Source organism: Malania oleifera, chromosome 7, assembly GCF_029873635.1.
Source record: "Malania oleifera isolate guangnan ecotype guangnan chromosome 7, ASM2987363v1, whole genome shotgun sequence".
In the NCBI taxonomy this organism is placed as follows: domain Eukaryota; kingdom Viridiplantae; phylum Streptophyta; class Magnoliopsida; order Santalales; family Ximeniaceae; genus Malania; species Malania oleifera.
The window spans coordinates 19,253,981-19,281,969 of NC_080423.1; the positions used below are offsets into that span (position 1 = coordinate 19,253,981).

At 37.0% G+C, this 27,989-nt stretch overlaps 1 protein-coding gene across 3 annotated transcripts; it reads left to right on the forward strand.

Annotated features, from left to right (window-relative positions):
- The first annotated feature begins 81 nt into the window (after window positions 1–81).
- On the forward strand, window positions 82–27,989 carry LOC131160302 (uncharacterized). 3 transcript variants are annotated; one of them, XM_058115834.1, is made up of 9 exons: window positions 82–702; window positions 800–925; window positions 15,284–15,364; window positions 15,458–15,546; window positions 15,631–15,705; window positions 25,590–25,651; window positions 25,747–25,806; window positions 26,443–26,640; window positions 27,574–27,989. In XM_058115834.1, exons 1-9 carry the CDS (start codon window positions 418–420, stop codon window positions 27,651–27,653), a joined length of 1,056 nt encoding a protein of 351 aa, XP_057971817.1. In that variant the 5' UTR covers window positions 82–417; the 3' UTR covers window positions 27,654–27,989. The 3 variants fall into 3 exon arrangements, with proteins under 3 accessions (XP_057971817.1, XP_057971816.1, XP_057971815.1); XM_058115833.1 differs by having other exon boundaries at window positions 803–925; XM_058115832.1 differs by having other exon boundaries at window positions 497–925.

Genomic DNA, 27,989 nt, shown 5'->3' on the forward strand with positions numbered 1-27,989 from the left:
TGCGGCAATGCAATTAAAGAAGGAGCCTAGGGTTTTTCTTTTGAAGCCTATAAAAGGAAAAGAAAGAGGGCAACGCTGGGGGGACACTCGCACACACAACTCACCCTCACTAGTCCCCCACCATCATCTTCACTTCTTTTCTGCCTCACAACTTCACAAAGGCACTCGCTATCATCTCTCTCTCTCTCTCTCTCTTTTTCTCTGCTACACAACCTCCCTCACAGCACACATGCCATCCTCCCAGCTTCACAAGATTGTCCTATAAAAAGCTTCATAGATTTGTCATATAAAAAGTGTTTCACAAAATCGAAGTTCAAACTATCCTTACAAGTTAAAATCTCCCTAATATACATCCGATATGAAACCATATCCGTGTGATCTCAAAATGACTTACACATCTAAATATGATCCATCTATATGATAGTACTTACAAGGATACCAAATATAATTATCTTAGGCCCACTAATTTTATGGTTTTATCCTATAAAAAACGCTTCCAAACTCCAACTATTTAGTCAAAGATGTCGTTCGTACCTATTTGATGTGGCCCCTAACACCAAACGTTTGCTAGGCACGACTGTTACACTTGGCATCAAGCAGAGCCTCGTCTCACTGGGTTGCCGCTACGTGCTTCAGAATAAACCAGAGAGAGAGAGAGAGAGAGGCGCACGAGAGACACAGGGAGTCAGAAGCCAATTCTCAGTAAACATTAAACCCTAACCCTAACGATTACGTCATTTGACATCTGCTTCTTGTTGCTGTTTTGATTTTGGTTTGGTTCGGATTGGTTTGATTGAAGCAGATGGATCGATATCAGAGGGTGGAGAAGCCGAAGGAGGGAACCCCTATAAACGAGAACGAGATGAGGATTACTACTCAAGGCCGCATGAGGAATTACATTACCTATGCTACGACTTTGCTCCAGGTTCCTTTCTTTTTCTACTTTGGAAATCTTTTGTGCATTGAACTTCATAGTTACTGTATATTAGAGTATGTATGCGTCTGCCCGTGCTTCGTTTATCCAGGCTTTGCAGCAAGAGACGATATGTTTTGGTTAATGGAAGCCCTTCACATAAATTGCTCTGTATGGTGTGCGAATTTGTATATTTTTTAAAACCTACAAGAAGTTTATTGAAAAAAAAAAGGAGTTTGAGCGCGGGAGGGAGAACAAAATCGTTTGAGTCTAATCTCTTTTTTAGGTATTTTTTTTAATAGTTTTTTGTTGTTAAAAGACCAACACTTTCGACACAAAAACATGGTGAAGAGAGTGGACTAAGATGAGAGGAATCTACAACCAACAGTGTTAGACACGCCAATTGTTGAGGAGAGTATTCTTTTATTCATAGTCAGTAGATAGTTATTACAGCTTCTCAATTTTGAGACAAAAATAGTGGAACTAATATTTTTTTAAAACAGTTTCTAGCTTAGACAAGTGCTAAGTTTATGGAAACAGAAAGATTCTACTTGTAAATTAAATTTTGAATGTATAACTACAGCTTGACTATGAGTGTTTATAAGATCATTGCTAAGGTTCTTGCTGATAGGATTAATGAGGTGCTAGGACTACCTTTTTTAGTTCTTAGGTGGCTTTGTGGGAGCTAGATATATCTTGGATGCCGTCCTTGCAGCTATTGAGGTTGTGGAAGATACTAGGAGTAAGAAGCAGGGTTTAATTTTTAAGCTGGATTTTAAGAAGGCTTATGATATGGTTAGCTGGCAATTTTTGGGAAGGGTCTTATGTAGAAAGGGTTTTGGTGCTAGATGGAGAAGTTGGGGTTGTTTTTACTTTACTCCCCTTTATGTGATTATTGATGGTCAACTGTCCTGGTTTTCAACCTCAAAGGGTGTGAGGCAGGGATCTCTTATCTCCTTTTTTGTTTAATTTTGTTGTGTTGACTGAGATGATTGAGAGGGCCATTGATAGGGGTCATGTTCAGGGCATTGCTGTGGGTAGAGATGGTGTGATTGTGTCTCATATGCGATTTTCCAATGATACAATTCTTTTCTTGCCAGTTAATAGGACCTCTTTTCATAATCTTCTCACTCTTCTACAAGTCTTTGAGTTAGTTGCGGGGTTTAAGATCATTTAGGTAAGTGTGATCTTGCTGCCATTAATTTGAGGCTTGAGGCAACTTCTAGCTTGGGTGTTCTTGTGGGGTGTGCGATTTTCCGTGGTCTTTTGTCCTATCTAGGAGTCTCTTTAGGAGGGAGCCCCTGATCTACTAGGTTTTGGGATCTTGTGATCACTAAGCCGTCTAAACATCTAGATGGGTGGAAGGGTGTGTTCTTCTCCCTAGGGTTCGCATTACTTTAATCCAGGCCCTACTACGAGACTCTAACCTAGTTAATTGGGGTCCCATTTCCTTAGATTTGAGAATATGTGGTTGACTTATGTTTCTTTTAGGGCTAAAATTGAGAATTGGTGGAGAGATTGGAGGGTTTTAAATTTATGAAAAATTTGAATTTTGTGAATAATGAATTGAAAAGATGGAATAAAGAGGCTTTCAGAGACTAAAATAGCAAAAACAACAAAATGATATTCATTTTTCAGAGTGTAGGGATAGACAAAATGGAGGAGTATGTTCTGTTGGAGGAGGATAGGACATCTTAGTATTGATTTCGAGGTGATTCTTATGAGAGAGGATGTTAGTTAGGTATAGAAGTTATGGTTCAAATGCGATAAAAAGGGGGATTGTATTTCTAGATTGTTCCACTAGTTGGCTATTGGTACGAATTGAAAGAGTTCTAATAAAGAGCTCAAGTTACATTCTAGTTTCATGGTGAGTGATCATAAGAAAATAGGAGAGGGTTTGATGTATTTTTTTTTAGGAATTTGCAATTTGAGGGGTGTCAAGGTAGGTTGATGACTGAGGGATTTGAATGGGGTCCAGTTGAGGAGGGAAGAGCTCTTTGGCTGGAGAGACCTTTTGTGGTTGCAAAGGTTAAGGAGGCGAGTAATAAGCTCCAAGGCCGATGATTTCACATTAAAATTTTTCCAGAATAGTCGGGAAGTTATTTAGGATAATATTATGAGGTTATATCAAGAGTCTTGCAGCAATGGGGTAGTTGGGTGGAGCATGAAATCTACTTTTATTGCTTTTATTCATAAGGAACATGCCAAGAGGGTGAGAGATTTTAGGCCTATTAGTTTAGTAACTAGTGCTTACAAGATTTTTAAAAAAGGTGTCCTGAGAAGCTTCAAGGGAACGTACAGTGACTTTGGTGCAAAGTGCTTTCATGAAGGATATAGTGATTTTAGATTATAAATTGGTTATAATGAGGTGGTAGAAGATGTTAAAGGGAAGGGGCGGAGGGGGGGGGGGTGTTATTTTCTAGTTGGATTTTGAAAATGTCTATGATGGGTTTGTTTTTATTTTTTGGATAGGGTGATGGAGAAGAAGGGTTTCGGGTTTGTGTGGAGAAAATGGGTAAAAGGTTGGTGATTGAGAAGAAGGGTTATGGATTCATGTGGAGAAAATGGGTAAAAGGTTGGTTGGCCACTATTAGTATGTTTGTGATTGTGAGTAGGCAACCTAGGATTGGTTTAATGTTCCTTAGTGGTTGAGGCATGGGGACCCAATATCTCCTTTTTTTTCTTAATTTGGTAGTTGATGTGTTGACTGTTAAGTAGAATGATTTCTCATGCTCTTGAGTTAGAGCAATTACAAGACTTGGGATAGGAAGTGAGGTTAAACCTTTTGATGTCCATCTCTCTAGAGAATAATGTTGAGAAATTTCGCATGGTTTTCATACAACAACAATCCGAGCCTTAAGTCCCACCAGGTAGGGTTCGTTACATGAATCCTTTTCTGCCAATTTATGCGATCATGGGTAATTTCCTTTTGACAAATTCAGAGTTATTAAATCCTTACTATTTTATTCCAAGTTACTTTAGGTCTATCCCTATTCCTTTTACTATCCCTTACAGTAACTAATTCACTCTTCCTTAATGGTGTACTATTTGGCCTACGTTTCAAGTGGAAGTCATCCCTCCCTTATCTTATCTTCTATAGGAGCTATGCTTAACTTACTTTGAATATCTTTATTCCTTTATTTATCTTTTAACGTTATACCCCTCATCCATCTTAGCATTCTTATCTCGACAATTTTTGATTTTTGGATATCTTGTTTATTAGTTGTCCACAAGGTTTTTGTATTTTTTGAAAATTGTTATATTTTAGGATTGAAAATCAACACTTCCAAGAGTTATGTAACTGACATTAATGGATCATTGCGAGCTAGAGGAGTTCATGTCTTAGCTATGTGCCTTATCATCTCTTGGTCTTTGCCTTAGATCTTCTTTTGGGGGGTAATCCTTGGTTAGTAATTTTTTTTGGATCTGGTGATTGAGAGAGTGGGTATAAGATTAGAGGGTTTACATGTCTTGAGAGGGTCGCATGACACTTATTTCTGCACGTCTTTCCATATTTCCTATTTATTTATTTGTCCAATCTCAATTATTCTTGTTGAGAGATTAGAGAGGATTATGACAAATTTGTTATAGTGTGATATGGGCGGTAGTAAAAGGAAATCATCTTGTTAGTTGGGAAGTGTTTAGGGGACAGAATGGGGTTTGGAACTTGAAAATTGTGTCTAAAAAACATCTCTTTGGTGGGTAAATGGTAATGGAGGTTTCCCTTCTAAATTGATTCCTTATGGCACATGGTTATAAAAAGTAAGTATTTATTCATTGAAATGGGTGGGATGTTAGGGCTTGTTAGTTCTTTCTTCTTCTTTTTTTCTATCTCCACTTTTGGTTTTCTTTTGATTTTTTATTTTTCCTACTATAAGAATCTCTTGTCCTCTCTTTGATTGTAATTTTCTTTACTCTCATTCTTAATATATTCCATTTGTGATGATATATTTTTTTTGTTCCTTTTACCTATTTCAAGATTGTCTAGGTGGGTGAGATATCTTTGAAAGCCTTGGTGTCTTTTCATTGATTCATAATACTCCAATCACTTCCTTTTATTCCTTGGAGACTGCCCTCTTTCTTGGTATTTCCATTTTTTTTGGGAACAAAAGAGGTTGATGAACTAGCTAATTTGTTAAGAGTTTAATATGACTAAGGATTCGGTGTTCCTCATTAAGGTGTGATTCCGTATTTGGTTATGGGATAATTATGGTTTCTTCTCCTCTATATCATTTTTTTTGCTAGTTATTGAGATCTTCAACTTCAAATCATTATCCCTAGAATAATGTTATTGGAAGGCTATGGCTCCTTCTAAGGTTAAAGCATTTACTTGGACTTTGACATCCAATAAATTAATATGAATGGATTATTGAAGGTGAGGAGACCCTATAAGGCTATTAGCCCAAATTATTTTCATGATGTGTTTAAGAGTAAATGCACATATTTTCTCCATTGGTGGGTGGCAAGAGAATTATGAGTGATGCTTTTATCCTTGTTTGGTGAGGTGTAGGTAACCACAAACAGTAAATGGCTTCATGTTGGTGAAGTTTAGGGATTTTTGGGAGAAGGAAGAAAGGTAGAATGTTGTGGAGGTTTGCTTTGCATTCTGTTTTTTGGGCATTGTGGATTGAGAGGAATGTGGGGATTTTTAATGATAAGCCAATACCTTCCTATATTTTATGGGATGGAGTTGTTTTTCTAACCTGTTTTTGGGCACTTGCTTAGGGGATGTGATGAGACCCTAGGGTTTTATCATAGAGAATTTGGGGAAATCGAAAGAAAGGGAAAAAAAAGAGAAAATAGGGTTGATCACTTTGAGGGGCTTTGCCTCCAAATTAGCCAAAGACTATAAATTATGTTATTGTTTCTCTGAAATGGCCTTGTAGGGATACATATATATAGGGTAAGGAACCTTACTCCTATAAGGAATGTAAAATATCCAATCCAAGTTCTTAAAGCACTCAATCCTAATTGATTGTGAATCCTAACACATAAAATAAAAAACCCAACATTAAATAGAATCCTTACATTAAATGGAATCCCAATTGATTTGGGAATGATAACATAATTATTAGAAATCCTAATTGATTTGAGAATCATAACACTAAATAGAATATCTCATTTGATTTGGGAATCCTAACATTCCTGCCTCTTTCAAATCAGCCTTGTTTTCAAGGTTGAGCAGCAATAAACTCTGAGAATCTCTCCACTTTGTAAATCAATGCACAATGGCTAGCATCTCTTTGTTGTACACAGACATGCTGATGTGAGATGGAGAAAAGCCTTACTAGAAAAAGCAATAGGGCATCTGTCTTGCATTGTAATTGTGCCAATGCCAACTCTTGATGCATCAAACTCAGCGATGAACACCTTGTTGAAATCTGCCAAGGCAAGAACTGCTGTGGTGGACATTGCGTGCTTAAGCTTTACAAAGCCTTGTTTAGCTTCCTCACTCCATTTGAATGCAACCTTTTTCGGTAGGGCAGTCAGTGGAGTGCTAACCTTTCAATAATCCTTGATAAACTTGCGTTAGTAACCAGTCAACCCCAAAAATCCTCGCTGCATTTTGATTGTTTGTGGAATAGGTCAGTTTGTCATCACTTGTATTTTAGAATGGTTAACTTAAACATCTTCTTGGGAACAATATGTCCAAGGTATTCCACATGCAGTTGAGCAAAGTTGAAATTAGATTTCTTGACAAACAAATGATGCTCACGAAGAGTGGTATGGTTCGCATATCATAAATGATCTTCGAGAGATGAGCTATATATTAGGATATCATAAAAAATATGAGAATAAACTTTAGTAGGTAGGGTTGCAAAATGTCATTTATGAGACTTTGGAAGGTCAAAGGTACAATGGTTAACACAAGAGGTATAACCAAGAACTCATAATGGTCATTGTGAGTCCTGAACGTAGTCTTCTGAATTTCATCCTTGTGTACCTGAATTTGGTGATAGCCTGATCTAAAGTTGAGTTCGGTGAACTATTGGGCACCTCTCAACTCATCTAACAATTCATCCACAATAGGGATAGGACATTTATCCTTCACAGTGTTCTTGTTCAGTGCTCGATAATGAACAAACATCCACCAACAGTCATCCTTCTTCACCAAGAAGATAGGAGAAGAATGTGGACTGACACTCAGTTGAATTATGCCAGCATCTAACAATTCTTTCACTATATTTTCTATTTTTTCTTTCTGAAAATAAGGATAGCAATAAGGACAGATGTTAGTAGGGATACTACTCGGCAATAAGGAATGCAGTGATCATGTGTTCGTTAAGGTGGCAATCGTTGTGGCTTTGTAAATAGGTCAAAAAATTTTGAAATAAGATATTATAGCCCTTCATCCTGGTCAGATTGATGTTGTAACTCCTGTGGTGCTCTAAGTTGTACTAGGCAGCCATGTCGCTCCTATTTAAGGATGTTCTTCATACGATGGCTAGAAACTGTAGTAATATTACCACAACGTTTGCCCTTAAGAGTCACTCTTTGGCTGTTTATAGGGAACTTCATAACCAGTTTAGAAAAATTCCAAGCTATATCACCTAAAGTCCTTAATCATTCAATACCCAAAACCACTTCATAGTGTTCTAGTGGCAGCAAAAAGAAATCAACATACAACTCATGATTTGCATTGTAAGTTTAACCTTTGGACACTTGCTCTGACATGTCAAGGTCCTTCCATCTGCAACCTTCGCATCAAAATTTTCACATTGCTCCATAGGATAGGCTAGCTGTTTAGCAATTTTAGTGTCCATAAAATTGTTACTGCTACCTGTATCAATTAAGATAGTAACCAGTTGACGCTTTAGGAAGCCTCTAATTTTCATGGTTTGAGAATTAGCATGCCTAGCTAAAGCATGAACCGAAGAAGTGATAGATTCATCATTATCATCAAATTCCATACCTTCTTGTTCTGAATAAGAGGGGTCATCCTCAACCTCCTTTGGTGGCTCCATTGGATCAATCATCAAGAGTCGTTCCTTTTTGCAACGGTGCCATCTATGCCACTTTTCATGATAATGCCAGCACAATCCTTTTTTCATTCACTCTTTAAGTTCCTCTTGATTCAATCATTTGGCAAGAGGATTGTGAGGAGTAGGTGGTGTGATAATGTTGCTGACATTTTGCTTGCTAATGGCTTGTTGGAGCCATGTCGTTCTTCTCCCAACTTCTTTTCTTCTAACAGTGCAAAGGAATTTGCCGCAATCATGGTTTGTGGCCGACGCACTTTGACTACACCCGAATGTGAGGAAGGAGACCTTCAATAAAAGTATTGACGAGTTGGTTTTCATTCCAATTTTTAGTCCTGTTTGATAGCCGCACAAATCATGTATGATACTTCATGACAGTGCTAGTTTGGTGTATTTTGGCAAGTTCTCCATCGATATTTTCATATCTAGTGGGCCCAAATTGGACAAGTAATTCAGAAACAAATTCTGCCCATGAAGGCATTCTATAATGAGCTTCAAACCCATCATACCACTGTATAGCATTGCCATCCAGATTAATAGAAGCAATCTCAACTTTAGATGTTTATGGAGTATGGTGACAGCGTAAGTATTTTTCAGCCCTAGAAACCCAACCGGTAGGATTATCACTATCCCATTGAGGAAAAAGCCCAACTGGTAGGGTCATCACTGCCCCATCGAGGAAAATCCACCTTCATACAAGAAGGACCATGATCACATCTTCCTTGGTAACCTCCTTCATGCATGTATGGTTGCTCCCTACGAATTAGTTGATGTAGAGGCATCATCTTCTCTCTCTTTATGGGAAGATGTAATGAGTAGTTTAGAGAGCGATGCTTGGTTCTTTTCAAATTGAGATGTAAAACATAGTGCTAGGTTCAGCCTTTAGCCTAGCTTCTAGGTGGGACTTTGCTGAATTTTCTAAGGCAATTGTGTATGAGTGAAGATCAATAATTCCAAGTTCTTGCTTTTGTCGGCGGGTTAATGGCATCCACAAGAACCTTGACTCTAATACCAAATGATAAAACCCTAGGGTTTTATTGTGGAGAAATTGGGGGAATTGAAAAAAAGGAAAATAGAAATAGAAAATAGGGTTGATCACTTCGAGGACATCTGCCTCCAAATTAGCCAAAGGCTTTGAATTATGTTATTGCTTCCCTAAAAAAGCCTTGTAGGGATACATATATATAGGGTAAGGAACCTTACTCCTATTAGGAATGTAAAATATCCAATCCAAGTCCTTAATGGATCCAATCCTAATTGATTGGGAATCCTAACACATTAAATTAAAACCCCAACATTAAGTAGAATCGTAACATTGAATGGAATCCCAATTGATTTAGGAATCATAACATAATTATTAGAAATCCCAATTGATTTGGGAATCATAACACTAAATAGAAAATCTCAATTGATTTGGGAATCCTAACAAGATGCTGTAGGGTATTTTTTTGTTTGATTTGCCAATTGCTAGTTGTTGGAGGGCTGCCCTTTTTTGTAATTTTCTTATTTTCTGATAGAAAGATATCTTGTTTTCTCCAAATCTAGCACTTTTCTATCTTCTCTTATAGATGAATTTCTTTTATTATAATTTTTTGGATGTTGTTTTGGTGGCTAATGAGGTCATAGAAGATGTTAATATAAGGAACAGAAAAGTTGGTATGTTTAAGTGGGATTTTGTGCATTCCTTTCTGTTTTTTCCTTGTAAGGTTTTAGATAGGAAGGACTTTGGTTCTAGAGGAAGGACAAGATCTGTAGCTGTTTGCTGTCTGCAGCCTTTTTTTTTGTTGTTCTGTGTCTAGGGGGTTGTGTTAGGGCAATCCATTATCTCCTGTCTGTTCTGTGCGTATTGCTGGTATTTTGACCAGAATAGTAGATAGGCCTGTGGATAGGAGTTCTGTGCATGTAGGCAGGGTTAATGTTGTTATTTCTCATTTATAATTTGCTGATGAGAGTCCTTGGAAGTTCAATTTTCAGATTTTTCTTTATTCTTCCCTTTTGGTAAATAGTGATGGTTCCTGTGTGAGGAATTGTGACAAAGTGATGCTCCTTTGTCTAATGCATTTCTTGTTTTATCATCTTTCAAATCTTCATGTGTTCCTATTTCTTCTTTCTTTGTTTATGATCATAGTTTTGAAAAATGAGGGTGGTCTGCATAACAGGAATGGTCGGAGTGTTGCAGTGCAGTTGTTTTGGACTTTACAATAATGCGTAATGGTCCATGGATGCTAAATGATTCATTTATGGCTTTAGCAAACTTGCTAAAAACTTATAGATGCACATGTTTTGGCTTCATAAGCTTACATACTAATGCCTTCTGAACCAAGAAATCTTAAAATAATGAAACGATATGCACTATGGAGCATAGAGTAGAGACTACCTGCCTTCATATTTAATTTATTATCTATTTTTTGGCAATTGAAGGATGTAGATGTATGTTACAAATATAATTTCTACCTGAAAAAACCTTGTGATTTTTGCCCTCCCACATAACAGATGGTCTGTTTGTCTTTAATTAAAAAAACAGGAGGCGGAATCTGATAGGTGGATTGCAAAAAATTCTATTAATTTTCTAGAAGTGATGTGTCTTCTATTCAGGAGAAGAATGATAGTAGGCAGGGCTCCAGGGTTGAGTTTGGGGGATCTTCTAAGAATTTTAATTCTTGTGGAGTTAAAAATCAGGATTTTTATTGTTGGTTCGGAAGGGAATTCAGTTTTTAAGGGATTCAATTCGGATAATTTGAAGAGTCGAAAGGTTTATACTCATTGTAACGAAATGCAATTGAGTTTAGAAAAGGATCGGGATTTGCGTGGTGAGGAAAAAAAAAAATCCTTAAGAGAGATCCTAAAGTTGCTTAAAGTATAGCAGGGAGGAGTCAATCGGTGAGAGGGCTAACTTGAATAAGGATAGTAAGAGGTTGGGGGATGTTTTGGAGGATGATAGTGTAGGCAGTAGTGATTTTGAATGTGACAAGGGTTTACTTTTGGATCAAATTAGGAAGCAGCAAGGATTTTCTTTTGATTGTCTTGAGGATTTATTTCTTGTGCTGCCTCCTCCTCTAGAAGGTTTAGATGAAATTAATATATTTGAGGATGATGCTTCTAAAGAATAACTGATGGTAAGAGATGGAATTCTGCCCACTCCAGTTCAAGAAATTTCTGAGAAAGAAATTCAAACTAAGAGTTTGCTGGATAACTTGGGCCTCATGTTGTCTTATCATGGAGGAAATGAAGTTAGGCTTGATGGTGGTAAATCTAAGCCGAAGAAGGGTCAGACTGTCGGAGGGAATTAGCAAATTTGAAGTGTTCGGTGAACTATGATGCCAAGGGATTAAAAGGGGCATCCTTGGATGATTTCAGATTTATTTTATTTTATTTTTTCTTTTTCTTTTTTGCTTTTGGTGTTCCTTTTATTTTTTGTGGAAGTGTCCTCACTCTGATTGTACATTCTCTTAATATTTCTTCTTTTTTTATCAAAAAGAAAAAAATTGAGTTTAGGTCTCGACTACTTGGAAGTAAATATGATGAATATGATGTACACACACACACACAAACACACGTTTTAAAACCTTTAAACATTTTTAAGAAGTACGAAATTAGTGTTGAAATTTGTTAAAGTAATTCACAGCCAATCTAGGGCCATGCGGGCTGTACCAGACTGTAATGGCATGTAACAGACCATAGCATATTGGAGACAATATGGATTTGAATCTTGAAAGGCACTGATACCGTTACGCAATGTGATTACATCTGAACTGCTGATTTTTAGAACCATGTTTACGTGGCTATGCTTCTGGATTTTTTTTGTGTGTGCTGCAGAGATCTCCCAAGTGAATGAGTGGCTTTGCTGGCCTTTTTATTTATTCATTTTTTTAATTTCTTACTTTTTTTTCCCGTCGTTGTTGCAGGAAGATGTCTTGCCCTTCTTACACTCTTCTCCTCTCTTAATAAAGTTTCTTGTTTTATAAAAAAAATATGAATGAGATAAAATTTCAACTATTTAAAAGTGTCCAAAGATTCAAGGATATGATTTTTTTTTGATAATAAAAGAAGATGTATTAAGGTAGAGAATGTAAAATCAAAGCGAGGATACTAAATCCTAAAAAAATAAAGTAAAATAAAACTGAAAAATAAAAAAAATAAAAAAAAACATAATGAAAATAGAAAATAACAACTGCTGAAATCAGCCAAGAAATCCCCTCTTTAAACCCTTCCCATCATAGTTCCCTAAACACGTCAAATTAGCTAATTCCCTTTGACCCTTTTTCTCCCTGGATTTGCCACCATCAAGCCCGACTTCAGTACCTCTTTTGATCAGACAACATGAGGCCCAAGTCATCCAATGAACTCTGAATTTCAATGCCCCTTCTCAGGAATTTTGTCTTTAATGGGTGCAAGCAAAATTCCATCCTTTACCCTTTTAACATCTTTGAGGACCTTCTCTTCAAATAGAATAATACCTTCTAAACCTTCTTATGGAGGAGGCGGCACATAAGTTAAATCTCCAAGAAGATCAATGGAAGAATCTGAGGAATATCTACACTGTTCCTGAATATGGTACAATAATAGACCTTTTTTGCATTCAAAATCACTACTCCTATGCTGTCCTCATCTGAAACATCTCCCTACCTCGTACTTTTCTTGTTCAAATTCGCCCTCTCTTTGATTGGCTAATCCCATATACTTGATATCTTTTCTCACTAGAAAACTCTCTTATCTTCAATACATTTCCTCCCTCCAAAACCCATTTGCATTTCCCTACAACGAACATATATTTTACCACTCTTCGAATTATTCAAACAGACTCCTTCTCCAACTTGATTTCCTGGACCAAAAATGAAATCCTGATTCTCAAAATACCCATCAAGCCTTCCTCCTTCTGTCTCTTGCATTTTACCTTTATTAGAGCATCCCTCATCATGGACATCAAAGATGTTATTAGAAGAAGAACAAAATACCAGATCATCTTGTACACCATTCAGAGATGGTCACTGTTTGATTTGTTGTTGCTTCGAAGGACAATGACCCCCCTTTATCCTCTGCAGTTGTAGACAAGGAGACTCCCAGAACACAGGCTCCCTTATGTTCAGGGAACTGTAGAAACTCTTGGGAGTTCCTGGTTAAATCAAGAGACTGCTCTTGGGAGTTCCTGGTTAAACTCTTGGGTGTTTCTGCTCTTCTGATGAAGCTTCCCCACTACCCAAGCCCAGTTTTAAATGAACAGACTGCTTTTTGGCCTCCTTAACCAATAGGCCCAACAAAGAGTTCAATATGCTCATCTTATTTTCAAACAGCCGGCCCAAATCAATGTTAATTGATAAATAGCTGCTCTATCTTTGTCAACCTGTCTTCCATGCAAAACCCTAGTCACCTCACACTTCGTCTTTTCGTCGTCCACACGAGAAACCCTAGCCGCCTCTGTCTCAGCTGGCAATGAAGCCTTCAACGCCGTTGGTTGTTCTTGAGAAGCTAACTGAATGAACTCCTCTTGTGACCTTCCCCACAATGAGCACAAACCATCTCTAGTATATTCTTTGAAGCCAATCGACCGCCACCTACGCTTCCAGCAGCCTCCTGGCTCCAAGAGTGATTTCCATTGAACTTTTTGCTTTTTGCTCCATTCGAGCTTGCTCGACAAGAACTCTCCAAAGCAGCATGGCATCCCCAAACCGAGACCACCCTTACCCTTTCAGTTCTTTAAGAACAAAGATGGAATACTTCTTCCCCCTCCATCCTTGTCCTAATTCCAAGAATTTCCATGCCCTGGTCACTTGAATCCCCATCCAATAATCTACATAACCCACCCTGAATCTTCAAAATCCCTTGTCCAAACTACTAGCAAGATCCAAAAGCACCTGAGACAACCATAGAGCTTGCTCCTGAAGAGAATCAAACCTACCGATTGCATATTCTATTCATCTCAAGAAGAAACAGAGCTCCAACCTTCCCTACCTTATCCAGCCTCAAATCGAAGGATTTCCCTATGATCTGGATATGCCCTCCATCGCGAGAGCTTGGGAAGGCCCTAAGATTAAGGATATGATAAATATTCATTTAGGACAAAATTAGCTTTATCATGTCATTTTGATTGGATGTTGATTAGAAAGGTTGTTGGATCCACTTATTGAAGAAGTGGGAGATATTTGTGTCCAGATGAATGTTTTCCACTATTCAAAATATAGATACAGTTTGGTTTTTAATTGGATTTTTTATTATATTATGGATTTGACCCACTTCTAAAATAAAGTTAGGGGGTACTTTTGTTGAATCAATTGATTTACATTAGTCATACTTTTGCATATTTACTAAAAAATAAAATAGAATTTAGTTATACAGTAAAAGACTCGCGCGTTTTGTTCTTGTACCTTTTTCTTCTCTTCTAAATATCTTTGTGTGTGTTGAAATAAAGAGATTGTAGGGGAAGGGTTGTCACAATGTACACAGCCTGCGTCTCCGAGCCATAAGAGTCCCCGCTCTGTGATGGTAGGGGAAGGGTCGTCACAATGTACACAGCCTTACCCCTGCTTTTATGCAGAGAGGCTGTTTCCATAGACTCAAACCTGTGACCAACCGGTCGCAAAATTATAAAACTTATTATATCTTGTTTGTTTCACTTATTTTGAGTCCTAACCAGTTTGAATTTGCCGGTGATTAGTTGGGTGATGCCGTGATGGCATGGTTCATTTATAATTAGAGGCAAAGGTGACGCATAAGTCTTAAGGTGTTGAAGCATAAGCCTTTTGAGAATTTTAATTTTTAGATAAAAACATTAACGAATTAATATATTTTAGAATAAATAAAAAATAAGAAAATTACAAATGAAATTTAATAAATCGAAGATCATTTGTAAACTGCATGCTGGTTCTTCTTAGAACACTAACTTGATTTCATCAAGTGTATCATGCTAAGAGATGGTTACAACATTACAAAGTTCAAATTATTTTCATGACCTAAGATGCAACTCTCAATTTTATCTTGTAAAGGTTGAGCTTTAGAGATCATTTCATATTATGCATCCCTTCATTTAAACATGTGGTTATAATTTTCTAGCCAAAGCTAACTTGAGATTACACTCAATGTGCGTAAGCCTAAACTAAAAAATGCACTGATCTTTTTGGGATTTATTGTTTTAGACTATGCCTCAAGGTGCTTTGAGCATATCTGTTCTTGAGGCGAGCCTTTATTAAAGCTTTTAAAACATTGAAATTATATTGTGTTGTGATCCTTGGAGAATAATTTTTGCCACAAGTTATCCAACTAAATTAATACTTCTTTTTTAATCACCCTATAACTTCATTATTTTCAGCTTTATTCACTCTATGTGTAGTAACTGTAGTTCATTTTTTTTAATACCGAGCTACGTTAGTTATTTTTCTTTTTTATTTTTGTCTAGGAGAAGGATTCTAATGAAATTGTCCTGAAGGCAATGGGTAGGGCCATCAATAAGACTGTTATGATTGCGGAACTAATTAAGGTGGGGTGACTGCACTCTCTCTCCCTCACACACACACACACACACACACAAGTTGCTATGACCTTCGTAAATCTTTTTGTTTCCTTGTTTCAGAGAAGGATTGCGGATCTTCATCAGGACACATCAATTGGATCAACTGATATAACTGACGTGTGGGAGCCACTTGAAGAAGGCCTTCTCCCGTATGAAATTAAACGCTTATTCATGTTGGGTTTTTTGAAATTTAGTGTGCATTTAAGATGATTGTTCTTTTTTCTCTGTTGCAGCCTTGAAACTACCCGCCATGTTTCAATGATCATAATCACTTTGTCAAAGAAGGAGCTTGATACATCCTCCACAGGGTAAAAAAAAAAATGTGCACAAACACACACACACACACATGTTGTTTAGTAGACCATGTTCTCATGTATTTGAGGAACTATTATTGGGTGTACGTTTTGGTGTACTCTTAATTTAAGATTAGTTGCTAAACACAACTCACATAATTGGTACTTTTAAATTTGTTTTAACATTTTATGTTGAATATTTTTGAAAATTTAGAATGTATTCCCTTCCCTAAAATCTGCCTGTACACTCACGTGTAATCTCTTCTAACCTCCCATATTCCCATGAGAACCTCCTCAACTCCACACAAAGTTCATTGTTTGATAACATATTTTGTGTATGTAAGCTTATTCATCACTTCTTACAATATCAAAAAGTCGGTTCCTGTTGTGTCTTGCATGTCGACTTGCAGATTATAGAAACAAATAAATCAAATCTCAGAGAATTTATAAATTTTCTTTCATAATTAGATGAACATATTAGGATTCCTATACAAATTTTTATTCAAGAAAATAAAATATTTTATTACAATACCGTCATCATTACCATCTTAATAGTAAGTTTGATACTATTGAAGTATTATTAATTTGCATAGTAGCATAGTATCCTAGATAATTTATCAATCCAGTAACCATGGTTCAGTCATTTGATGAAATTTAAAATTTTATTTTAGAAATTTATTCTCTTATTAGGTCTCATTCTAAAATAATAATTTCAAATAATAGAATCTATTAGTATTATATTAAAAGCACTATCATAATTAGAGAGGAAACTCATCCTTTAAAAGCTGAGGAAAAGTTAGAACAAGCTACTCTCCGCACCAATATTGAAAAGCTCACTCTTTTAGAAGAGATTAGTCGGAGGCAGAAGTCTAGGGTGCTACATTTGAAGGAGGGGAATGCAAATACCAAATTTTTCCATAGAATGGCTAATTCTAATAGAAGAAATAATGGTATTGAGAGCCTTGTGGTTGATGGTGCCTTGTCATCCAATCAAGGTATGAGTGCTGATTACATCACTCAATTTTTCATGAATTTATACTCTGAGCAACAAGTTAGTCGATCATTCCCAGAAGTCTTAGTATTTCCAAGAATATCTGGTGATAATGCAGATTGGCTAGATAGACCATTTGAGGAGGCGGAAATTTTTGATGTCATACAAAATTTTAATGGTGATAAATCGCCTGGACCAGATGGATTTACAATGGCTTTCTTCCAAGCTTGCTGGGGGATTCTCAAACCTGATCTTATGGCTGTGTTCCATCATTTTTTTGCTAAAGGCCAGTTTGATAAAAGCTTGAATGCTACTTTCATCACTCTCATTCCTAAAAAAAAGAAGCAATTGAAGTAAAGGATTTTCGCCCTATTAGTCTTGTTTGGGGGGGGGGGGGGGGGTTATAAGATCATTGCTAAGGTCATTAGCCACCAGACTTCGCACGGTTATGGAAGATATAATTTCAACTTCACAGAATGCTTTTGTGAGGAACAGGCTGATTCTTGACCCTGTGCTTATTGCTAATGAATGCCTTGATAGTAGATTGAAAACTGGGGTGCCAGGGCTACTTTGCAAATTAGATGTTGAGAAGGCTTTTGATCCTGTAAATTGAGGGTATGCAGTTACTAGAACGGGGTGAGTTCTCTGCCAAATGGAGGCGGTGGATTTTATTTTGTATATCTACAGTTCGTTTCTCCATTCTGATAAATGGCACTCCTTGTGGATTTTTTGAGAGCTCTAGGGGATTGAGACAAGGTGACCCATTGTCTCCTTTGTTGTTTGTCTTGGTTGTGGAAGCCCTGGGGAGAATGTTGGATAAAGCTGTCCATGATGGTCACATGTCAGGCTTTGGTGTGGGGTGTATAGAGGGAAGAGCTTTGGTGGTGTCTCATCTTCTCTTTGCGGACGATACTCTAATTTTTTGTGACGCTGAACTGGATCAGTTTTGTTTCTCCGTGTGATACTTATGTGGTTTGAGGCGGTCTCTGGTTTAAAGATAAATTTAGGCAAGTCAGAGTTGGTTCTTGTTGGTACGGTGTTTAATTTTGACTTATTCTTGCACGTCCTTGGCTGTAAACAAGGTAATCTTCCTATGAAATATTTGGGTCTTCCTTTGGGAGCCAAATTCAAGGATAAGACAATATGGAACCCAATTTTGGAGAAGATAGAACGAAGGTTAGCAGGGTGGAAACATTTGTACTTATCTAAGGGAGGTAGAGTCACGTTAATTAAAAGCACTCTATCTAATTTACTCACTTACTTTCTATCTTTATTTTCTATTCCGGCTGCTGTGGCTAACCGTATTGAGAAACTTCAAAGGAATTTTTATGGGGTGGCATTAGTGATGAACCAAAATTCCATTTGGTTAAATGAGATACTGTTTGCTCTCCCATTTCGTCGGGTGGTTTGGGGATAAGGAAGGTAAGACAGTTTAATGAAGCTTTGCTTGGGAAGTGGTTATGGAGATTTGGGATGGAGAAGGCTGCTCTTTGGAGGCAAGTGATAGAGGTGAAATACGGCTGTGAATGGGGTGGTTGGTGTACTAGGCCTTTTAATGGTCCACATGGTGTTGGCTTGTGGAAAAATATTATTCGGGGATGGCCTTCTTTTTCTTGCCACGTTCTATATGATATTGGAAATGGGTCTAAGGTGAAATTTTGGCAAGACCATTGGTGTGGTGAGACATCTCTTGCAGTCAGCTATCCTGATTTGTATGGATTTTGCTGAGATAAAGAAGCTAGCATGCCTGAGCTTATGAAGTTTGATAATGGAGTCTTGTTTTGGGATGTAAGTTTCTTTAGGGGTATGCATCTTCGGGAATTAGAGGCCTTGACTGGTTTTATGGATACCATACATGGTGCATCGGTGAAGGGGTTTGGTGAGGATAAGATGTGCTGGAAATCTGATAGAGAGAAGGGCTTCTTGGTTAAAGGTTATTATGGTATTTTAATGGGCTCCAAAGATTGTGGCTTTCCTTGGAAAAGTATTTGGAAACAGAAAATTCCATCTAGAGTAGATATTTTTGTTTGGACTGCTGCTTTAGGGAAATGCTTAACAATTGACAATGTATGAAAAAGAAAGGTTTGGATTGGATTGGTGCTGCATGTGCAAGTGTAATAATGAGACGGTTGATCCATCTTTTTATTCTTTGTCCGGTCAATGGACTTGTGGGTTATGGTGTTGGGTTTGTTTGGATTGAGCTGGGTTATGCTGCAATCTGTATTGGGACTTCTAGCATGTTGGCAAGGCAGATTTGGTCGTTATCGAAATGGGTTTATTTGGTTGATAGTTCCTCATTGTTTATTGTGGTGTCTTTGGAGGGAGAGAAATAGTAGGTGTTTTGAAGATAAGGAAAGATCCATTTCGGACTTGAAGCTATTTTTTTCTTTACAACTTTGATGGATTGGTTGGCTGCTTTGCGAAACCAATCATTTTCTTCTGTTTTTGATTTACTAGATCCTTGTAATTTCTGTTTTTGATTTGTTTATCCCATGTACACTCCATGTGTACTTGGTGTTCATTTTTTATATCAATAAACTTATTACTTATCAAAAAAAAAAAATTGTAATTGCATTTATTAGAAATGAAATAATAATTAATGACATGAACTCAGATAATTAAATAGGCAAGTATTAAAAATTTTAAAGTTAAATAACACTATCGATTATAAATAATATAAAATCAATCACTTATGAAAGTTTCTCTTTACCAAGGACATTTAGTCCATTGTCTTACATCTAGAAAGTTAGATTTGTAATAAATTTGAAATTCTATTTCTATTTTACCTTTGAAGTTGGTCTATAGTTTTATATTGTGCTTAAATACGACCTTTAGTTCTATTATTTAGCAAATATATTTACATTTGAGATTAGATAATGTATATAGGCATGAATATTTACTCAACAATATTCTCTTGAAAGATCTCTTGCCCTATAGTGAAAAATTGACTAGGTTTTTTTTAGCAAATTTTGGATCCATTAGGCAGTCCATGATGTGAACTGTAGTTAGTAACTTAGTATCTTTTGTTTATAAACTCAATGCATGATTATGTGGATAGTGAGTAATTAATTAGAGAAATTCATTATGACTTATCTTGCTGCCCTTCTTTGTTTAGTCAGTGTTATGACTTATCTTTCTGCTCTTTATTTAGTGAGTTGTGGTACATGAACTTGTAAAACAATTAAGCTACATGATGCGGAAGCAATTGAAGCATTTAGTACTTTAAGTTTTAGGTCTTTTTGAATGGGTGTTTGTGTCCATTGTCATTTTTGTTCGTATGTGAATGGCAGTTGATGGCATGTGAAGGATATCCAATTTAAGAACTACCAGACCCATTGTGGTCCGCCCCTTTCCTAGACCCCCATATGCGGGAGCTTTGTGTGCCGTGCTGCCTTTTTTATATTGATGTATGCATTAGAACCAAATCACAGAATTTGATTGAGAACTGTAAGATTTGTGAATTTGTTGACAGCATAAGATATTGTAGACCTGGCCTGTTAAAAATGTAATTTGTAATTTTTATTGAAAGAAAAAAAAAGAGTGGAAGGCTGAAGAATTTTGTAGAAGTGTGTAGAATGCCTTAAGGGTTAAGGTATGGGAAGCAGCTTGTAGAAGTGCATAGAATGCGTTAAGGGTTAAGGCATGGTAAGCATGCATGCATAATGGCTGGGCATCAGCTGGCATGCATAAATGCTGAGTTGGCAGCGCCCATTTAGCTGCCTTGCATGCCCTATAAGAAGGCATATGAAAGTGTATCCAGGTAATTCCTCTCTAGTTGATGAAATTTCCATGCAAACCAAATTCCAGCCTCTGCATTTAGGTTTAGTTTGGCTCTATTGTGGCTTCTAAAAAGGAACCTTGAAAAAGGAATTGATGAAAAGGAGATTATTGAGATTGTTGTGAAAATTGTTTGTCCCCTTTGTGAAAAGGAACTATTAGAAAGAAAAAGTTGGCTTAGTGTTTGGTAAAATAGTTGTCAAGTTTCTAAAGTATTTAAAATGACTAAAATGGATATGTATTTCTAGGAAATGTGATTAATGCGTTGATAATATTTTTTTGGGAAAAAGCTAGCATTTAGCTTTAAAAGTTCTAAATTTGTAGCTTTTAAAAGCTTCCCAAAAAAATTGAAAGCGTGCTTTTAAAATCTGAAAAAGCTGTTTACCTAATGCGCTATACAAAACTTCTATTTTTAAAAGGAGAAGTTGGGTCAAGAAAAGGGGCCAAACTTACCTTAATTCTTTAGCCTTTCATCTAATATTCACCGAACCCAACAATTTGTGATATCAAAGCTAGCCCTTTAATCTTATTTCCGACCTTATCCCCTCACAAATCAGCCAAGCAATGGCCCCAAGCAGCGGCAATGGGCTCACCTTTAATTATTCCCACAAGGAGTTCCAATCTTTGTTGGAGAAAATTACAATCGATGGAGCACTCTTGTGAAGATGATGTTCATCTCCCAAGATCTTTGGGATATTGTTGGAGAGGGATATGATGAAGCATCAAGTCTGAAGATTAGAGCAACCTAGTCTTTGGCAAAGCAAAAGGAGCATAAAGAGCACAAGATGAGAGATGCAAAAGCCTTGTCCTTCATGCACCAAGGGGTGTCTACAGTTGCAAAACCATCTAAAGATGCATGGGAAATTTTCAGAAAGCAACTTGGAGGCTAAGATAAGGTAATCTCCATTAGGTTTGAAAACTCATGGCAAGATTTTGAGAACTTAGCCATGAAGGAAAAATAAGTGCAAGAATTATTTAATAGGGCTTCTTCAGCTATTAATCAAATTAGAGCCTCTGGAGATACCATAGAAGATAAGAAAATTGTCGAAAAATTTTTAAGAAGCTTGCCCACAAAATTTCAGCATATAGTTGCTGAAATAGAAGAATCCAAAGATCTATCAAAGCTCAGCCGAGACGAGCTCATGGGAAGTATTGAAGCCCATGAAAAGAGGATGAGCAGATTTTGAAATCAAAGTATGGAGCAAGCTTTTCAATCAAAAATTGGAGAGCAAAATTATGCAGGCAATTCATCTTGAAGAAATCCATGTGGAAGAGGATGTGGTAAAATCCAAAATTTTGAGCTCGAAGCAGGGGAAGGAGTAGTTTAACTCTCAAAGCTGCATTTGCAAAACATGTGGTCACGATACAAAAGATTGTATATTTCGGTGCAAAAAATGCAGAAATCCAAATCACTCTTAAAGTGATTGTTGGCATAAAGACCAACAGAAAATAAAGTAGCGAACTGCACTGAAGAAAATAAAGAAGAAGAAGCTAGACAAGTGTTTCATTCCCGCATTAATGCTCAACAAGAGTTCGAGGATATTTGGAATGTGGACATTGCTTGCAACAATCATATGACAGGGAACAAAGATTTGTCCTTGAAGCTTGATAAATTTTCTTTTGAAGTAAAACTTGGAAATGACATGCTGCACAAAATTGTAGGGAAAGGAGCTATTGTAGTCCATTCAAAGGGAGGTAACACTAAACTCATATTTGATGTGCTTCACATTCCTAATTTGATCCAGAATTTATTTAAGTGTTGTGCAACTACTACAAAAGGATATAAGTTCTATTTTGCAAATGGAGAATGCATCATCATTGATAGGAAGGAAAATCTCACTGTGGCTAAAGTAAAAATGAACATGAACAAAGCCTTTCCTTTATCTATGTTACAACATGAGAGAATTGCTTTTCAAAGTCTTGGCAATGATGATTCTTATTTATGGCATCTGAGATGTGGTATCTAAATTTCAAAGGCCTAAAAAATTATTGAACGATTAACACATGGTTGTTAGATTGCCCAACATCTCTTATCAGAATAAAATTTGTGAAGATTGTGTTTATGGAAAAATACACTGGTTACCATTTCCGAAGACATCTTGGAGAGCCTGAGCTCCATTAGAATTAGTCCACGCAGATAATTGTGGATGCTATCACTTAACAACAACAGACATTTTATCCTATTTGTTGATGACTATACCTGAATAATATGAGTTTATTTTCTGAAGCAAAAATAAGAGGCCTTCTTCACTTTTCTTCAGTTCAAAGCATTTGCAGAGAAACTAAGTGGCAAAAAAAATAGTCTTAGGACAGATTGTGTTGGATAAATTTCATCTGCTGCATTTAATGATTATTGCAAAAAAGGAAGGCAAAAGAAGGGGGCTAGCAGTGCAATATACTCCTCAACAAAATGGAGTAGCAGAATGGAAGAATTGCACGGTGATTGAAATGGCTTGGAGCATGCTAAAAGGTAAGGTGCTTCCAAATTGTTTCTGGGCAGAGGCAGTTAATACTGCTGACTTGGGAAAGTTTGATGAAAAGGGAGAGTAGTGCACCATCCTTGGGAGTAGTAACAAATCTAAAGGACACTGTTTACTAAACCCAAAGACCAATGATCTTGTCAGATTACCACTTTACCTAAAAGCTTAAGCTATTAGGTTGTGGGCCAACAATGTATATCAAGTTCTTTTAACACTCTCCTGCACGTGCAGCCCAACAGAATGTGGAGAGATACACACATGCACACGATAGATAACATGCATTCAGGGAATATAATAATTTTTTAAACATCAGACAATAAATGCAACAAGAAGACTAGAACTCTGGGACCCCCTGGTAAAGCATCATGCAACTACCCTAAAAAAGAAGTATGTTGTAATGATGGCCTTCACAATTAAAGGTGGTCAGTGAAAAAAATAGGACTGTTTGATAATGCGTTTACAGTCCACAGTCGACAATCTTTAGCAAATGGAAAGCAGGTTGTTAAGTGTTTTTGGGGGGGGGGGGGGGGGGGGGGAGATAGTTGTGCAGTTCCAGGATGCAGCTGCTGTCCTACAGCAGCTTTTTAGTAGTGGAACAAGGTTTGCTTCTCTTTCTTTCTTTCTCTTGATTTTTTATTTTTTTATTTTTTGGGTTTTATTTTGCTCTTTTTGTTTTGTTTTGTTTTTTTTTTTTTTGGTTTTTTTTTTCAGTGCAGAAAGCAGCCAGGAAAAATAATAGCTCTTAATTGATTGTTATGTTTTCATAAAAAAATAGAAATTAACATGATGCCTATTTTGGTAGTTTATGTTTTGCAGCAATGTTAACCATACATAGAAGCACATCAGCTATTTGACAACTATTGCAAAATATTTGGCAAACATGTGTGTGTGTGTCTATATATATATATATATATATGTTCAGAAAAGTTACAACAGCTCCCCAACAGCATTTTCTTGTGGGCACTTCTCACACAGTTATGGCATTACCAAATGGAGCCACTGATTTATTTTTGGGGAAAACTTTGAGTCACATTTGGAGGGTAGAGGGAAACTTAAAAACTGAACACAATTACTTGGAAACATATATCGATTGGATAGATCCATCCCTGCACACACCCCCCCCCCCCCCGGCGCGTGCGCGCGCCCCATACACAAATTAGAAAAGCAAGCAAAAAATTTAAACCTGATGTTGCTGACAGCCAGAAGGAAAAACATGGTGGGAAAAAGTAAATAACTCTCAAGCCTAGAGATTAGAAAACCTGTGGGTATAAAGATTTGCCAGTTATCTATTGGTAGTGGACATGTTATTATGCAAGATCTTTTGTAAGTTTGAAGGCAGCAGCAATTGATCCTTTTCTGGTAGCTCAACCCCACATTCTCAGTTGACTCTTTTTGTTGATGAAGCAGACAGAGGGGTGAGGGTTCTGTAGTGGATGAGCTATTTTGTTGAGTTGATTTGAGCATAACAAGGGATGCCTTTCAGATTTTTCTGAGACGAAGTGTTGTTAGCTGAAGGGTTGGACTTAAGGGTGGTAACATGGGTTTACTGTTGACAAGGAACTTGAATATTGAAAGTGTGAAAGTTTTTGCATGGATTCTGTCAGCCTGGTTCAGGAGTGCTTGAGACAGTTTAGCTGGGCTGTGCGACTCTTACATTGTAAGGCCAACATTCATAACTTGAGGAATGAGTTCTCTTATATATGTTTCTATCAAGTTAACAGAGCTGAGAACAAGGCTGCTAATGATATTGTTAAACAGGCATGTAAATGGGGTTAAAGGATGGTGCTCTCCTGATACTTTCCTGGCTTTTTTGAAGCATATTTTGAACTATCTGTTATTTCTTTCTATTTATGTATGCCCTCCATGCAGAAAAAAGGCTGAAATCATATCTGTGTAGCAGAGCATTAGGGTTTTGGTTTTCAGAATGGCAATTAGGATAGCTTTCCTTTTTCTTCAGTCTTTAGGGGAAGTTATTGTCACATTGAGCCCATGGACATACAGGGATTAGGGTTTCTATTGGCTCTACTTGTATGAATTACCATGTCTTTGCTTCAATCTTTGAAGAGTTTCTTATTTGTATGAGCAGTTTTGTAGTTGAACATTAATATGTTGATGGAGCTTGAAGGATTGTACATGAGTTAATCATGGGTGCTACTTGATTCCAAAATGAGTGTGTGTGGAGCCTCAACCACATCAAAAGATGTTTGGTAGAAGATGGATTAGTTTCTCCTGTGCTATGAGGAATTGAGGATATATATATATATATTATGTTTGATTAGGCTACAACATTTAGAGCATGGCTGGTTTTTTTTCCTTGCTCTATGTGTGCTTAGTGCTTGAGGAAAGGGCATTTCCATATTGGAAACACGCAGTTCCACTATGTTAGAAAATGGCTTATGTATTTTGGAAAGTCGTTCTGATTTGTTCTAGGATGTAATTTTTCTATATGGTCTTCTCATCTGATCACTCTATAACACTGCTTGGCACTTGGTCACAATGTTGGGAGTTATATGCAACAAATTGAGAATTGAGTTACTAGATTTGGAAGCATCATTATCTATTTGAGATACTTCTTTGGATTTGCGCTTGTTCCTTGAGTTCTTATTATAAACTATTGGACTCTGCTCATCTCGTTTATCTCTTGTATTCAGGTACCAGCCTCCAATCCCAGTTGATCAAGTGAAACCATTGAATGACTTTGAATATGATGGAGGTGAAGTGACATTTTGTTTCCGCATATTTATGAAAGTTGCGTCTAATATTTTTAAAGTGAGTTAATATTATCTACATCAATATCATGTTATTCAGAGGGCTTGCCTAGCATGCGAGGCAGGGGACGTGGTGGTCGAGGAAGGAGTAGGGGTAGAGGTATTGTCTAGTTCTTTATTCACAAAAAAGAATGACATATGGTTGAGAATGGGTACTATTTATTTTGAAGACAATTTTGTATTTTAAATTTCAGTTTCTAGAACCCCCATTTTTTTGTTTCTTTTGAGACCTTTATAAATAATTTTGTTCTTTCTTTTAAAACTCTTCGAACTAGAAAATGGTTCTTAGGACCTCCTAGTATCCTACCATGTTGGATTACCACTTAAAAGCTTAAAGCTGTTAGGTTGTGCTCAACAATGTGTATCAAGCTTTATCAAGAATTACTACCTCTTAACAAGCTTTGAAGGCTAAGTTATATTGGCTTTATTTATATTTAAGTATAAAAGTTCTAATTATTTATTATTTAGGGTGTTGAGTGGGATTTATTTATGTACTTGTTCTGAATTCTATATATTTATATTTTACAGTTACCCTGGAAATGGCTCCTTTTTCTTTTGTTAATTTTAAAGTTTCTCCACGGAAAAAAATGATTTTGATGGTTGAATTTTCTCCTTCAATAGCTATTTACAAAAGTGGATGATTTGCTCATCCTACTTGGATGTTTGATGCACATATCGAGCTCTGTAGCATTTAAGTAGGTTTATAGATTATGATCTCTCGTTATTGGTTGTGCAGGCAATTATAATGGTGCAGTAGACTATAATGGTGAATATTGGGATGGTGGGCATTCTTATGGTGCCAGAGGTCGAGGCCGTGGAAGGGCTCGTGGTTTTTGGGGGTGGGGAAGGGGCTATGGCGGTAGAGATTCGCAACATCAGCAAGGTGGTTACTATGATTATGGTGAAGCAGAACCACTGCCTGCCCAAGTTCGCGGTAAGTTTGTGGAGCCATGAATTAAATTTTCTACAATGGTTGATATGAATATATGGAACTCTGGGAGGAAACTATCCTTGACTTGATGTCACCATTTTTGACAGCTATAGATAATGCATATTGAATCGTATGCCTGCTGTGCATCCGTTCCATTTTGGATTTGGCCTTTTAAAATATAAATTGGCTGTGTAAGCATGCCTGCGCACCTGTCCAATATTATTTGCAAATCAGTTTTTCCTCCCTCTTCCCCCCTCCCCCTTTAAATTTTGGTTGGGAGTTGTTGGCACGACGAAGGCTACTTCAATAGCAATTGTTAAAAAACCTTTTGTGTATCCAAAAAACAAGAATAATATAACCATTACAGGGAAACTTAACTTTCAGGAATATATGTCAGGAAAAAGTGTCCATTCATGTAGTAATAGCATTGCAAATTCAAATGAAATTAGGGGGAGGGGGGATTTTTTTTTTTTTTTGGCTAGCTTGGATATCATATAATATTTTTCACAAAGTAATGACAAATATTTAACACTTACCATAGCAATCAACTCAAGAGTTGATATTTAAAAGATTCATGATCCCCCTCAAGTTTCAAGTGTATCAGATCATAAGCCAGATGTTACAGCTGCTACAAATAAAGGCTGTGATGCAAATTCAGGATCATATCCTTATGCTTATTGCCCATTTTATTGGAAGATAATTTTAAGTGGAATGAACTCTTTTTGGTGACATGCCTTGGCAATTTGTCAGGAAAATCTGCAGACCTGATTGATTGCCTAGTGTAGATTATGGACTGCTATTTCACATGCTTATTTATTGTCTTGATCCGATCTGATGATGCATGTATGAATTGGTGGTTTGTGAGTCATTTTTATAATAATTGGCATCAGGTTTATTAAATTGATTAATCTGATAACAAAATTGGTGGTCTTGCAGGGCGTGGCCGTGGACGAGGAAGGGCCTGGGGGCGGGGTCGTGGTCGTGGTCGTAATTACAGATCAGATGGTCCAGTCTAAGCAGCAGCTGTTTTAGGAGGTCAAGCCTTTAGGTGCAATGTATGGTTTGGCTGGAAAACAATTATGGATGTTTGCTTACCAGGAAAATATATGCATGCCTGCTCTGCTTCTGTGCTCTGTTTTTATTTGTATGGGCATCATTTTATGATATTTATGTTCTGAGGCTTTGCAGCTGTGTTGCATGCAAGCTCTGTGTTTTTGTTGGTAGGGTAGCAAGTTAGGTTATATGTTGATTTAATTACTGACCAAGTTCTTTCAACTTGGCAAATGCTTGTACAATTTTTCTCCCCCTTAATCACAGGAATAGTAGAGCAGTACATTCTTTTATTCTTACAA